The 16,108-nt window shown below is 42.5% G+C and overlaps 1 protein-coding gene across 1 annotated transcript in view; it reads left to right on the plus strand.

Annotated features, from left to right (window-relative positions):
• Window positions 1–2,790: 2,790 nt before the first annotated feature.
• The window catches only part of wnk1b (WNK lysine deficient protein kinase 1b), a 94,211-nt gene continuing 80,893 nt past the window's right edge, over window positions 2,791–16,108 (plus strand). The window contains exons 1-2 of the mRNA XM_013908763.1: window positions 2,791–3,418; window positions 6,386–8,010. Coding sequence (XP_013764217.1) covers window positions 7,081–8,010 — 930 coding nt within the window. The 5' untranslated portion in view covers window positions 2,791–3,418; window positions 6,386–7,080. The remainder of the gene's footprint in view (window positions 3,419–6,385; window positions 8,011–16,108) is intronic.

The following is a 16,108-nucleotide window of genomic DNA, read 5'->3' on the forward strand; positions in this document are numbered from 1 at the left end:
GTAGCTCTTGGGCTTTTCCATTTTCTCTGAGCATTGCATATTACCTAACCTTTGGGAGAATTTTCTGGGACTTCCAATCCTGGGAACGACTGGCAACTATGTTGGACATTTTCCACTTTTGAATAATCTTTCTCACTGTAGGCTTTAATATTCAGAAATAACCTTATAGCTCTCCCCTGGTTGATGCGCAGCACAACAACTGCTTATCTAAAATCATGGCTGATGTTCTTACTTCCTCCTAAACACATACTAACAGTGTAATGTGTCATATTTTGTTGTTCATCTGAGGTTATAGTAACTTAATTTTAAGACCTGCTGAGGACCAGATTTGTTTTTGTTATGTCCTGATATGTAAAACCTTAGAATTGACAGAGTTTGTGCTTTCTTTGTGCTTTCTTTGTTCCATGACTGTAGCTCTCCTGCGACTGCCTGCACTCTGAACAACAATTAAAGAGTTTCAAATGAGTCTAATTCTTTAGATAATGGATTCCAGGCAAACTGGATTCCAGGTTTTACAATGCAAACCAAAGTGACTTCCTGTGAAATGACTGCAATGGTAAAAAAGGAGAAGCTTTCAGTTCTTTCAAGGTTATGCTTGAAAAGCATAAACTGTCCTGGAATTAGAGACATGATAGTTAAAGGTGAAAAGACTATTTTGACATTTTGTGATATGCTTACTGATTTCCTTGACTAAATCTGAGATAACTGAGAACTCTCTCATGACTATACATTAAATATTTATGTGAAGCTTTTCTTCTCTTCTTGCAATTTCCACAAATTCAAATTTTAGCAGAATGTCATCCATATTCGCCAACACCAGTCAGATAGTAATAAAAAGGAAAAGTGACATTAAGCCTGTTCAGCCTGTTGTGTAGGGGGAAAGCAGACTGGAGTATCTCGGTCATGCATGTTCTCCATAAACTCTCTGTGTGCCTCAAGTTATAATAACATACTCTGGGATGTAATATATTAGGATGCACACATTAGGATATTAAGCTTTAATTAGGCTTGCTTGACGGCTCAGCCAACTCACTGCAAGAAAGCAAATATGCATACATGCCCAACTGCTCCTTTAAATGAGATTAGCTGCACGCTACAGCACAGTGGTGTCAGGATGCTACCTGAGCTTATAGAAATGTTTAATGTTTTTTTTTTTTTTTGTTTAATGTTTGTTTAATGTTTATCGATGGGCAGCATTGTCACTTCACAGGAACTGCAGATGCCTTTGTTGTGGCCTGTAACTTTGTGGAACAAAATATGTTCTCCTATGAAGACACATTTTGCATTTTGAGTGTCACAGGCTGTATTTTTACGGACACTTCCTGCATTCAGGAGTGCTTTTGTATACTTTATCTGCTTTAGTCTGTACTTGGCTAACCTGTTTTTGCAACCTCATAATTCTTTCTTTGCCTAAAGGAAAGTGCAGGATAAAAATGTGCAGCATGCACACACAGGCAAAGGAACACCACCTCACACACACGCACCAGGAACGAAGACCAGGCTTGAAAAAATTGATCTGCGTTGAGACACTCGTTCCTGTTTCGCTGGCACATTAAGCTACAGGTGGCCATGTGAAAACTCCAAAAACAAAAACAAAACAACAAGTTAATGGCTCACTTTTTGCTGTAGCCTTGCCACTGCTTCCAGTAACAAACACAGGTAGAAGTCACAGGTGTGAACACATCCTTTTCAGCTCTTTCCTGTACCAGCGACACAGAGCGAATCATCCTGCTGTTCACCGTGGAAACTTTAAGTTCAGATGAAAGCTGTTGGTGATGACTGTGAAAATTAGTCAGCAGTTTTCACAATCCACAATCAGATTTTTGTGTGTGGCATTTTCAAAACAGTTGCTTTAGTAAAATAACATTTGCATGACAATCTGGAGGAAGCAGCAAGGGTGAAGTGTGTTTCCAAATTAGTGAAGTGAAATTTTGTTTTAAAAAAAATTAAAGAAAACGTGAGCATAGAGTGGGCCTGCTGCTGAAGTGAAAGCCTCTTTCTTTCAGGGTAAATTAGTCAATATTTAGGAAAAGATGGTGGGGGCGTCATTGAACAGCCTCAACAATTATCGGTCTAAATAAAAATGGCAAAGCACGTGTTAAAAACAAATGAAATAAAAACACGATGAGCGGCGCGTGTTGGTTCACACTGCTGCTGTCTGGTGGGTCATTATGCACGGGTTTGCCTCCGGTAGCCGTTGTAAATTACCTCAGCAGGAAATAAAACCATTTCCGGCTTGAGTTGTCAAAATAAGATCGAAGCGTCTGCTGAATAACCTTTTCTCTTTGCTTGACAATGAACAAAAAATGAGCCTAAAACAGAAACTGTCTTTGCTTACTTTTCGATACAGACAATTATTAATTATTAGTCAACTATTAACTTAAAAACGAAAAAAAGTCAAATCAATTTCGAATCCATTTCTCCCTACATTATAAAATAATTAACACGTGTTTCTTATTTCTAATGACTGAATAATACATCCTACATTATATGATAGCTTTTCTATTAGAATGGCACTGAGAGCTTGAGAGCTTACAGTACTTACTATTGCTGAAGCTGCTCCAGTAGATCCACGAAGGGGCACAGCTGGATCTCCATCACTTCAACATATATGCTTCAAGTACCTGAAGAAAACAGACTCTGGTGGGGGCTGCATTGCATGGGTTTGTACTCAACAACAGCCCTTTCACGACTGAACACGCTTGCAGGAGGGATATAGGAAGTTTGTGAGTTTATGAGGAGTAATTTATTTTATTTTGAAAAGCGGCCTTATACAGCTCCAGCATCCTCGCTCGCAGCAGTGAATTGATGCGGCTGTGCTGCGTGAAAGCCCAGCAGTTGCTTTGACGAGTCATCGCTGGAGAAGATCCCAGAGCAGACGGATCCGCTGTCTGATGGCTTGAAAACGGGGAATCACTGTGGACCGCAGCGGATTTATAGCATCGTACGAGCCCGGAGGAGCGACGCGGAGGCGGCACGAGCGGACCGGGTGCCAACACGGGTCGGGATACATTACCTTTAAGTGAGGCTGTTATCGTTTTTTTTTTGTTTTTGGAAGCCTTACACAGACAACACGGAGAGAAAAGTAGTACCACAGCCTCCGCGACAGCAGCGGGCGAACTTGTCATCTCTGTCCTGTGGGAGGTGTCTGTCTGTCGGCTTGGGGCTCTCTGCACGCACCGCTCGTCTCGTCTCTGATTGGACCTTTTTAATTTGAGGGATATTTGTTGTGTTTTGTACAAATCGCTCTTATTTAGTGTTTTCCCTCAACCAACTGTGGCTTTAATGTGACGCACCACACTGACACTTGTGCTGTGTGTAGAGCAGACCCTCTGCAGAGGAGTAAAAGGCTCCCTAATCAAGTTTTTCCCCCCTTCACATTTCTGCGGCAACAGCACAGACCACACCGATGTCATAGGTAATGCTTCGCCTTTGTTTTAGCATCGCAATGCTTTCTGCAGAGTCGTTGCTCGCGTCTTTGTTTTTGCCTGTAGACAAACTTGTCGACACAACCTCGTTTTCTGGAGTTCCTCAACAGGCAGCAGTGAAGCCGTCACTGCACGGGGTTGCTCTGCAGCTTTAATTAAGCTCACTGCATTTCCACTCTGCTCAGTGGCAAGGCTTACAGTTCTCACGAGTGCAGCACTGCTGTTGTCATACATCATACCATAGCAATATAAAGACCACTGAGCGAAAGCCAGCCAAGGTTTATTTGCTCATGTGCACACATCAGGCTTTTATGATCCGCTCGTAACCGCTGGAGTTCATTTACTGATGATGTGATAACAAAGCCTTTATATATCAATAATAATGTTGCTGCTTCTACCTGTTTTAATGCTGCCCTTATCATTCTACTTGAAAAATAAGTTTAGATCATAGAGTTTTGCTTAGGCAAGTGGTATCAAACATGTGGCTCGTGGACCAGGAATCAGTCCGTTTTAGGGCCCATGGATGTCTTAGTTTTCTCAACAAGCTGACACTCCTTTAATAAGAAGAAGTAATAATCTTTCTTGTTGCGCCTTCTTTGAGGCATTTTTTTTAACCTGAGCTTGCAATTTCAAAGTTAAAAAGAAATCTTCTTCCTATTAGACCAGATTTGCTTATATTGTATATAAATTAACATTGTATACATACTTTACACATTTTTTTTTTTAGCAGTGGTGCAATAGAAACACAAATATAATAGCATCGGGTTATTAAAGGGACACTTCAAATTGGTACTTGGGGGACACCAGTGATGCAGTAATCCACAGTACTTATTGCAAACACTGAAGTTTAAGTCTGACTGTATTGACCTTTTTCTGACTGTTAAGAGTCTTTATTTATGCCTCACTGCTTCCGTCAGCTGTTATGAAATCACAGCAGTGATCTATAGACACACCTGCAGTGACTCCATCGTGTAGTGGTTACACATTCAGTCCCCAGTCCAGTCTTGGGAGGAGACACAAATTCCTTTGCGGTTGTATCAGGAAGGGCATCTGTTGTAACATAGCTGATAGGAGCTTCTTGACATAGGCACAACTTCATGTTTGTTTTTTCCTACCAGCAGTAATTCATATTTTGAGTTTATTGTCACGACAGTATCAGTGCAGCCATCGTTTCAGACAGCTGTCCAACAGAGGTGCTACACTTTCAAAGATCGTTTCATTCGCTCCCAGACTGGAACCTAACTCGTCTGAGGAAAGGGCTTATCTTAGGGCAGAATGTGTGTAAGGCTTAATAATCTGTGGTATTATTTCATGGAAATTTAAACATTTGCTTAAAGATTTGTGTCGTTATGCATGTAATGGAGCACCAAACATAGGTGTACGGTGCAGATTTCAATATTAGAAAGGGTTCAAATAAGCAGTAAGGTCATAGCTTTCAGCTGCATCCGTACTATAACCTTCTCAGTGGTTGTCTTTTAACCGTTTCCCTAAATTGAGATGATAAAAAATAGTTTCTGGGACTAAATGAAACACAAATGGGGCTTAAAAATGTCTTCTGAAGAATAGCGCATATGTAAATTTAATGACCACAAACTGGGACCATCCTCTGCGTTCTTCTTTGCACATCAGTGTCAAACTTGTGAAAACTTGCTTTGGTTTGTTTTGAAGCTTGAATACGTTTACAGTGAATTGTTTCTAACATCACACATGAAAGCAGCTGCTCGTTCTCTGTGCCGGTGCCACTGTGATCACCGAGTAGAAGGCGTCTGTAGGACGTTACGCGAGCCGACTTGCAAGTTCTGAACGTAGTACTTAGTTATTACATTTCCTCTAACACAAAATGCATAGTAATATATTGTGCACTGTCCTCAGATATGCATTTCTGTGAAGTAGTTCTGTCTGTGTCACTCTGAGTGCCCCTCATCTCTCATGTTAATCTGCTGAATTGCTACAGAGCAGTCTAACCTCGGGGTCAGTCAGGCTGTGCTGACTTGGGCTAAATTTGGAACATGGAGCAATTAGGCACAGTCTCTGCTACATCACTAACTATGGAGGGGCAGCTGGGAGGGAGAGACTGGTGTGGGATGCAGATCTCCATCTGGTTAACATGCTTAAATTAGAGATTTAAAAAAAATTGTGCTGAGCTCAACCAAAGGCAAATTTATTTCACTGAAAAAATATCAAACCAAAGCCTGACCGAGTGTTTTAAGTCTTTTCTGAACTAATGACTCCTGACAGTGGGTGAAGTACCGTGAACATTCACTCACCAGTTCAAACCCAGTTCTTTATTCGCTCTCATTTTATTAACCAGGCGGTTCATAACAAGAACAATAACAAAAATAAGTGACTCATCTTTACTTTCTTGCCTGGGAATAATACAGATTACAGTGTGCCCAAGCCTACGGCACCATTTGGCTGCCTTGTTTCCTCTTCTGACGTTGTCAGTCCAGTCTAGTACGCCCATCGTTTGTCATCTGTTGACTTGGTCTTTGGGACCTGAGGTGTCGCTGTTAGATATCTGGCCCACAGTTTCCATAGAGCACAGAGTGTGGGTGACCTTGGAAACAAAAGATGAGCTTCGATGGCTTGTGTCAGACATGATGAATTAAAGGGTGTGCAAAGGTCTACTATAAGTTAAATGATGATAATTTTAGTCGCGCAAAGTTGCTACACGGATGAGGATTTTTTGGACTCCTGTCTGAGTCAGAGAATAAAAAGATATCCAGATAGAAATCAGCCGGATAGTCCCGGTTTAAGAAAGGAGAAAAAAAAAAAGCCAAGGTTTTGAAATTGCTTTCAAATTCCTGCAATAAAATGCAATAAAAAAAATATCTGACGGCTTGTGTGTTCTTATCAGCTACTTTGGCAGGCAGCCAGGTATGTTGAATTCTGACATGTATACTCATACCTATAAATAAAACAGTTTCACTTCATATTTTTCCTCTTTTTATTTCCAGGGACAAGGACAGAAGCAGACCAAGCTGGGCCAGGCTAGGCCAGGCCTAGGCCTACCTAGCCATCAATCTGGCCTTACAATAGAGGCCAGCAACCTCTCTTGGAAGTCTTTTGTTCAGGCAGCTGAGGAGGCTTCAGCCTGGTCTTACAGAGACATCCCCAGACCTAAAAATCAAACTTTGGAGTCCAGGCATCTTCTGTCATCTTTTAAGAGGCCATACTGGTCTAATCGATCTCCAGTCATTCCATGTTGCGGTCATCCCAGTCTGGTTGTTGGCAGCAGGATGGAGTTACGTGTTGATTTGACGGTTATCGTCTCACTGCAGTGCTTGCACCCCTCCTCTGTTGACTGCCTTTCATCCCTTCCCTCCCCAGTTTTTAAGAGAAAGCCCCTTCCACTCACCTGGGGCTTCCCTGAGCCCTCCACGAAAGGGCCTTGTAGAAACTGTGGGTTGTTAATTTAAAACATTGCAAAGAGGAAAACAAAAAAAAATACAAAAGACATCAAGGATTGCTGCATTCAGTCAATTTTGTTTTTTGTTCTATTGCATATTAACTTTCCTTTTCTTGCGGTTTGATCAAAGGTTAATGAACTAGGAGGTTGAGATCTGCGCTCAGAGTTTACAGGAATAAGTTACATAAAAGTCTCTACATAAAGATTTGCTCTTTTACAGTTTGAGCTTTTTTTTTTGAAAGAATGTCTGAAGAAAATAGCAGCAGCAAAGCAGTGAAATTCATTGCTCCTCTTGCCCCCGTTTCTTCTCCGTCCCCCTGCCCATCACCCCAGACCCCCCACAAAAATGTGAACGGCTCTGCCAGTTCAGACACGCATGTCGTGGAGAAGCTTCTTGGAGAGCCGGAGGTCCAACGTCGGCGCCACACAATGGATAGAGACTCTAAAACGGCCGAGCACCGTTTCTTCCGCCGGAGTGTCATTTGTGACTCGAATGCCACAGCTTTGGATCTTCCCAGCAAAGCAGCTGTGTTACTCACATCACCCCCAGACTGTGAAGGGACTCCCATCATCTTCTCTCCGCAGCTTTTAAACCTTGGAGGACAGGATTATGAAGGTGAGGAGTCCCAAAGAGGTTCCTATCTGCAGAGCAGTACCCTTCAGCCTTCATTTGGGCATGGTGGGGCAGTCGAAGAGGGGGATCTACAAAATGCCGAGGGAGATTTGGATGTGTGCACGATTGCTGTTCCTACCAGTAGCAGTGTTGAACATAGTGCAGATGGGGCAGTAACAGAGCCCAGCTCGACAGTATTGGATGTTACCAATAAAACAGTAGCCAAACAGCCTGACATCGTATTGCGTCCCAGAGGGCTTCAGGAACAGGTGGCCAAAGATGGAAAAGCAGTAGGAAATGTGTATGAGGGAAGCATCAGTAGTCCAACCGAGGAGAAAGACAGGGAGACGGAGGAGGAGAAGGGGCTCGCGAAAGCACGGGCAGAGCAGAGGGAACGGGAGCAAGAGGACATAGAGGAGGCTGAAACAAAAGCTGTAGGGACTTCACCAGATGGACGCTTCCTGAAGTTTGACATTGAGATCGGGAGAGGGTCTTTTAAGACTGTCTACAAGGGTTTGGACACTGAGACAACAGTGGAAGTGGCATGGTGTGAGCTACAGGTAAGGTTACGCTGTTAAAACTGTGCTGTCATTTCCTGTTTATTTGCCAAAGTCTCAAAAAGTTGCCATCCAGGTGCTGAATTTTACCCTTTCTATTTGTGCCTCTTGCTTATTACCTTGACAGGAAGATATAGTCTTCCTGTTTAGGCAGAGACTTTCTGTGTAATTGTGCACGAAAGGAGATCAGTCTGACTGGGACTGATGTACCAGTGCAGATTAAATGGGAACTGTTTACAACAAAATCCATCAGAGGTCCGTGTGCTATTTAAGGCAGCGACTGTGACTTTGGTAAATGGACATTTGCTGTGAGTTTGAGCGCACATTTTCTGCTTGTGTGGTTTTTAGTTTAAGTTTCACTGCATGTGGATCTGAGTGTTGAGGTACGCTGTTATCACAGTGGTCATAGTATTTGTAGCCCAAGCAGCAGAAGACGTAATGAAGATCCTCCAGTAATTGTTTTCATGAATAATGGATTCTAACTGTAAGTCAGTCGTTAAAAATCCACTGCTTCTTGGACTGATTTAATGCAGCACAAGCTGTCACTCAAGGGACTGCACTGCTTGAAATTATTTAGCTGACTGGTTATAAAAATTTTTATAGTGCTGGCCTGGACATTTAGCACCTCCTTAGGCCAAAGTTGTATTGTTCTAAAGCTATTGTCTCTCATCAGCTGCAACTCTGACTTCTGTAGACATCACCTGTCGGAGGTGCACATGAGAACGCAAATGTCCCACCTACTGTAGTCAGATCAGAGATCTGCCGGTTTTTAAACCGGCGGTTCGACCCTTTGGTCCTCCAGGTTGGATGTCCAAGTATCCTTGGACAAGATGCTGAACCCCAAGTTGCCCCGGATGCATCCTTTGGATTGTAACTGCATGAACACAGAGAGCATTGCTAGGGTCTGCGATTAGAACTACTAGAAGTATTCTGCTTGGCAACGGATCTGTCTAAATAGAGGCAGCAAGAAACACTTTGCACTAGGGAGATGACAGTTTAAAGATTAAAATCTCTGTATTGACTAGGTGGGACATATACGTTCTCATGTGCACCTCTGACAGTGGATTTCTACAGAACGTAGGATAGAAAACAAGTGTTTAAAAGCACTTGTATGTCTCTTGTGTATGAATGAGGATTGTAGTAAGAAAGTGCTATGATTGCTCAAATTGAGTAGAAATGCACTATATAAGTACCAGTTCATTTACCATTTTAAGACATCACAGTTATATAGTTTTATATTATTAGATATATTAAGATATACCAGTGCAGTAACCTGGACAATCTTCCAAAGTTCGCGTGTGAAAATGGCTTAAAATGTTATTCAGTGTTTACTGGGGCACTGCATCACAGATAGAACAAAGTGTCAAGCTGGAGCTCAGGCTCTTCGTTTTCTCTTACTCATGCATGTGTATTTTCATTATACGTGTGTCGTGGGTCTCTGCTAGTGACGGTTGACTTTCAGCTGCGAGTGAGCGGATGCTGTGGTGCGTCACATCACCACCACCGCATGTATAAATGAAAGCGGAAGAGGATACTAAGCAATATAGGCCAAAATGCAAGTGGGGTCGACTTCCTGATGACGGTGTCAAATCAGATAATGACACCTGCATGATATCTGCAGTATCAGAGATGCGGTATCCTGTCTCAACATTTGAAAAGTATTCAAAGTAGACACATAAAACTATTGCATTTTTCCTGCAGTCTGGCCAACTTTTGACAGGATGGATTGCAGCGCACCACAGGATGCTGTTGCTTCATTGTGGTGCACTGATGCAACTTCTTTATTGAGTATTTGTCTGTCACGGGGCGAGGTGTGAACAGGAGACGTGTAGGCAAAAAGTGTATCGGTTGGTGAAAGGTTGTGCAGCATCGAAGGAAAAGGAGAAAGTCTTTCAGCTTTCACTTCTTGTCGATGAGCAGGCAGAGAGACGGAGGTGCGGTGAGCAGTTGGAGATGTAGAACAACAGTCTCGGGCGGTCATATGACGTTTAGCACACTGACTGAGCCGAGGTTTCAGCGGAGGAGGAAAACAGTGACATGGACTCACGTGGAACTGCTTGCTGTGATGAAGCATTTTATACTGTGCCACAAAAACAACTTTTTCGGCTTATAAATGTATATTTCATGTTTTTCTGCAAAGTGTTTGTCATATTTAGACATTTAACACTGATATAAGGCATGGATACTGATTTTTTTATTTTATTTTATAGAACCTTAAAAAGACTGAGGTCACACTGTGCAGTTGAATATTTTCTCTGCTAAACCACTGGTGTTTATGTTTCTCAGCGTGTGCTTATTTCCTGTGGGAAGCATGTGCTTGTTTTTCTGTCATCTCCATCACAAGATGCTCCTCGAGTCTTCCTGAATCCCAGGAGCTAAAATCAGCTTTGCCTGATGCCCTGCATCTAGGAAACGGCGGTGTGTTTATCGGAAAACAAACGTCTAGCCTTTGTTGAGCTTTTTCTGTCACACATGCTTGTCTTTATCGCCGTCTCTAACTCTACTACTTGTCGAAACGGAGAAACTTGGGGATTCTTGACAGTTCTTTGTGTCTTGGAGGTCTCCGTCTCTGAATTGAGATTGGATTTTTAAAACTATTGCTTGGTTAGTTTGCTAAATGATCAGAATAAACTTGCTGACATTTATGTAATATATATCCTGAATTACTGGAATGCAAAATGTCGTTCATGCATTATATTCCGTGCGTGTGTTATATAAGAGTATTGAAGGACTGTGGTGATTGAGTTATATGCATGCAAAGGCAAGTACTCTTCTACATAAGAGGCTGTAATCTGGTATCACTGTGTGTCTGTGACTGAGCAACTGCTGACATGTGGCAGAAAGGTGGGAGTAGAATTACACGCACACATACACACATGCAGACACACACACACTAGAACCAATCACATTCACTCACTGGGTGGGCATGGCAACTGGAGATCTGTGGGAGTTGGCATCATCTGGAACTTGTCAGTTTTTAGCGTGGAAATATCTCTGTGTGACGTGAGTATGTCCCCCTTGCAATCCGCACCCACTTGTCACTGCAGTATGCATATGTTAGTGCAATGCACATGTGTGTTTGTGTTTGCTTGCTTAAGAGTTGAAGGTGTGTGTCTTTCAAATTCCTGGCTTTGGATCCCAAAACAGGTTCATATTTGTGTCCAGAGAAATTTGTAGTTACATGGAAGCAGAACGGGAGATGAGAAGGGAGATGAAGCTGGTACTTTGCTTAAGCGTTTGATGAATAGCTAGAGGGGGGTGGAGAGGAAGAAGGTCAACCAGTAGCTAAGGTGCCTTATCAGAGTGTCTGTTGGAAGATGGATGGGAAAGAAGAGGCTCCTGTAGGCGTCCTGGAATGAAAGGAATTCTTGTGATCAGTTTGAACTTGGGTTACTTAAAGCTACAGATCATAAAAAGCTCATGTAGTCTTGGTAAGAAAACTAATTGTAAGTTTTGGACTTTGTTTGTATCTCAGTGACTCATGAACTAGACCCGGCAGCTATGACCTAGGAGCGGCCGGATTTCTTGCAATTTAATGTTGCACTTAATTTATGCATCACCCGCTATGATGCTGATTGTGAAGGCACAGACAGGACAGAGCGGCTACATATATGCAGCTCTCCACGCAGGAGGAAACGGCAGACGCAGCGAGAGATCATCGAGTTTATTTCCTTCTTAAAGCATGAAGAGAAAGCATCTTATAAATACACCAGCCAGAGAGTCACACTTGACCTTGTTCACTTGAACGCCGACTGTTATTAATGAATATAAGCCATGGCTATCAGCTCGTTAGAAGTTGAACATTTGGCTGTTACTTTTCCTAACCCTACACTTTACAAATTGGTCGTAGGTGTGAATGTGAGCACAACTGGTGGCCCGTGTCTTTGTGTTAGCCCTGTGATAGACTCGCGACCTGTTCAGGACGTACCCCGCCTCTCGCCCTATGGCAACTGGGATAGTTTCCAGCCCCCCGCCCATGACCCAAACTGGATAAGCGGAAGAGAGAAACGGGTTGTATGAGAGACCAGAGGCTGAGGGTGGGAGGAGGGGTACGAGTCAAAGTTCAGCCTGATCTTTCACAAGGGATCTTGAAGAGCCGGTTCAGCATTCGACCACCGAAGCAGTGTACTCTACCAAACTGATAGAGGGGGTTGAGCGCACAGGCGGTTTAAATCGGTTAAAATATTAAACAGAAAGATTGATAGGTGGAGTTGGAGAACTTTTGGAGGGAAGTGGGTTGGAAGACGGGAGTGGGGGAGGGGATGCTAGACGAATGGGGGTCGAGTTTGAGTAAGTGGAAGGCGATTGTGGAGGGACCCCTGTGAGAAGCTGGAGAAACTGAAAACACGGGGGAGGAAGGAGGGGAAATAGTGGGAGAGAAAAGACAAAGGAAATGAAAGGAGAGGATGATCAAGAAGGGGGAGAGGAACATAGAAACGGAGGATGAATTGAAGAGAGAAGAGGGTGTGTGACCTCAGGCTCGGGCACCATAGACTCTCAAAGACCTTCAACAGCACCACAAGGCGGATTAGCCCCCTTCCCACACAGACACACACACGCATGCTTTGGGGCTTTGCAACTGTCCTTTAAAAATGGTTATTCAATCAATGCCTTAAGATAGAGACTAGTTGCTGAGTCCAGGCAGCTTTTGCAGAAATGGAGATTACGCATCAGTTTGTTGACATCTCTCATATCATTATTTTGTATTACAAATTCACGCTTGCATGATTTTTATTAGCAGAACTATCATGACATTGACAAAATGAGGCTAACAACATATGCTTCAAGGTGTCCGATTTTAGCACGGCAGAGCACTATTGTTGACCCATTTTAACCTGGTGTTGGTCTGAAATACTTCCATGTGCAGGTAAAAGGACAGAGCGAAGAGGACATCGGGCATTTAAAAAGTATTATGTCTGCAAAGCAGTTTCACTAACAGTGCGTTCTCCCTATCTTTATGAACATTGCTAGGCTTCACCTACACAAGCAACTGCCAGGATTTGTTTTTTATTAAATGAAAAAAAACCTTGTCCAACAAATATTTTGACCTATTTCAAACTCGAATCAGAAATCCTGATTGGACCGTTTCGAAGGTCACATGATGCTCTCGGAAACTATTCCATGCAAATATTTTCAGTTGATGATGTATCAGACAGAGCAAAAGTATTTTACAGCGTGATAAAATATCCTTAGATAACTTCAGGGCGGCAGAGCAGAGGTGTAGCGGTTAGATTTTCCAAAGGTTCATATTTCTCTGACAAAACAGCAAACCGCAGCAGTGTCAAGGCCTTGAACAGAGGCTGCTTCTCCCTGCTGATTGATTCTGGAGTTACTGTAGTAGTCAGCATTGGACAGACACACATTATAAAGGGATAGAAAGTGTGGGTTCACTTCAAGTGTGTTCTTATAAATGTTTTAAACACCAGCTACGAACTCTTTACACAGTTCCCTTTCCTTATTAGCATTAAAGTAGTGCTTATGTGCCTGTTAGGTTTGGTCTGTGCTCTGCATGAGTTTTTGTGTGCATGCAGTTGGGCTGTACTGGTGTGAGCTCATACTGCAGCATGCTTCTGGGGATTGCTAACTTATTCATTTGGCTAGGCTGCAGACGAACTCGACTGTTTAATTATGGAAACTTGCTGGATGTTTCCTGTGTTTTTGTTGTGATAGATGGATGTCTAAGTTCTTTAAGAGCCACCTTTCTGCAGCACTTTCTGCGTAACAGTCAGGGTGGAAAATCACCACCAGCCTCCCTAAAACCACACCTGTGGTTGTGTGTTTATCAGCCGCTAATGGTCATGATATCACGACTCATGAATCTCTTATTCTTTACTAAATCTTATTGTAAAACAGGTGCATGTTGCGTTTCCACTTTGGAATCTATAGCAGTCACTGTGATCAAACAAGTTTGTTTTTTGCCTTGTAAACTGCAGGAATGCAGCACATACAAGAGAACTTTAGTATCCTGTGTTACAGTAGGTGAAAACCTGACGCACACTTTTACGTAATAGCAACAAAATCAGCTGGAGCAGCAATCTCTCTGACTGAAAAATGTAGTATGAGGACGTGCGTCAAATATCAGTTCTTGGAAAGGCCATTTGAAGCTTGCCCTAAAAGCAAGTCAATTCCCAGACTTCTTTAAAATGCTCAATTCCAGCTATGAAATGAACATATTTATAGCTAGGTACAAGTACTGGGTTTGGTCTTCATAGCTAATTTTCCACTTGAGAACAATATATGTTATATAAATTCTATTTGGATAATTTTATAGCTTGAAATTAAGGGAGTGGCATTTTTGATTAACAGGCGTAGCCGCTGAGGTGAGTCACTGAAGTGGACCTATTGTCTAGGGCCTGACCAGTATGACAGCTCTGGATACTGATATTTTGTGATTTAACAGGCCGATTTTTTTTTTATTCTTTTATTTGAGAAATAAAAACATAAACAGACGTCGTCCCGAAACATTTACGTGTTTATGCCATGCTCGACTCTGCCCTGATCAGTTGCTTGTTGTACTTACGTTGTTAAAATATGTGTTTTGCATTCAGGGATTTTGAAGAGTGTCCTCTGGTGGACAAACTGTGCAACAGCAAAACGCATAACATTGCTAAAGGGTGGTTTTCCAGTCGCTTCTTTACTTTTTAGATTTTAATGTATTAGTTATTGCAAATGCTGATGCTAATAGGTAATAGTCATAGACAGAAAATGTCTCTTGGCTGATAATATTGGCCCACTGATAAATCGTCAGGCTATATTTTGGCTATGTTTGAGAGTTTACCACCTGCAGTGTTGGTGATTAAACCAAGGACACATTTAGGAGTCTCTGCTTTTTCAAGTAGTAGGTATCTGTCTGTGTGTTGCATTTTTACAGTCTATAAATGCATTCTTTTAACCAAGCTTGCTAGCATCAGCTAAAAAGTTAGCAAATGCTCCCTGGTTCAAATATGGTTGCTTCAAAAAAACAAGATGGCAGCGACCAAAAATGCTAACTTTGAGGCTTCAGAATACGAGCTCCAGAAATAAAAGGAGGTAAAATTGCAGTGGCCATCTTTTATATACAGTGTTTCAGATATGCAACAGCTCCAAAGCCCAGCCAGCTGGCTTTATAAGGGGAAAAAGTGGAAAAATGCCCAAGCTGATAAAGTTATTTAGCTCTGATGTCAGATAACCTGGGAATGATAGAGGGTGGACATAGAGGAAATCTCACTTTGAATCATTTTGTTACTCATCCTCATTGCATGACTCTGTCTTCCTCTTGCTTTGTTTTTGCCTTGCCTCCATCCATCCCCCGGCGCAGTCATATGTCAGTAACCAGCTGTGAGAGGCAGAGGAAGAGAGGCACAAGCTGGCACTTCCTCATACTGTCTCCATTACCACACACATTAACTTCCGGTTAATGAGCGAGCGTGTACACCAGTTTCACATAATGTAGAGCGGTGCGGTCAGGCTGCGCTGCCTTTCATTAGTATTGATTTCAGTGGAGGGTTGAAGTGTCACTTGGCCTGGATTTCAGGTCATGTTGTGTTATCAGCAAGGAGCGGGGAGTCAGATAGTGCACGCGGAAGGTCACTAAAACAGAGACCTTCCAAGCGTGGGAGTGAAGCATTTTATCACACAAACATAAATCTCACTGGAAAGCTTTAAAGACCCGGATACGTGTGCTAACAGTTTAGTTATGCGAAACAGTCACATTGACTGTGCGCTCAGAATTACTGACCTTTCTCCCTCGCAGTCTGTTTATTTAGAAAAAATGAGAAGCAAGTGTATTAGTGAGCAGACTTTCAGCGTGTGTGTGTGTGTGTGTGTGTGTGTGTACACAGGGAGACGATGCTCAAGTGTTTGGTAATCTCTTCTAAATAAAGTCATTCTGTAAAATGAAAGGATCTGAGAGCTTTAGCAACTGCTCAAATGGGTGTGTGTCCATGGTTGTGTCACACTGAGTGAAACACAATGCGTGTGTATGTGTGTTTAGTGATTATAGTATGGTTTAATTAGAAGCAGGTTGTATGTATGTGTGTACTGTAGGCTCACAGAAAGACTGTGCTTACAGTGTGTGTGTGTGTGTGTGTGTGTGTGTGTGTGTGTGTGTGTGTGTGTGTGT

This window comes from Pundamilia nyererei, unplaced genomic scaffold (genome assembly GCF_000239375.1).
Source record: "Pundamilia nyererei isolate P.nyererei 1_Seehausen unplaced genomic scaffold, PunNye1.0 scaffold00014, whole genome shotgun sequence".
In the NCBI taxonomy this organism is placed as follows: Eukaryota; Metazoa; Chordata; class Actinopteri; order Cichliformes; family Cichlidae; genus Pundamilia; species Pundamilia nyererei.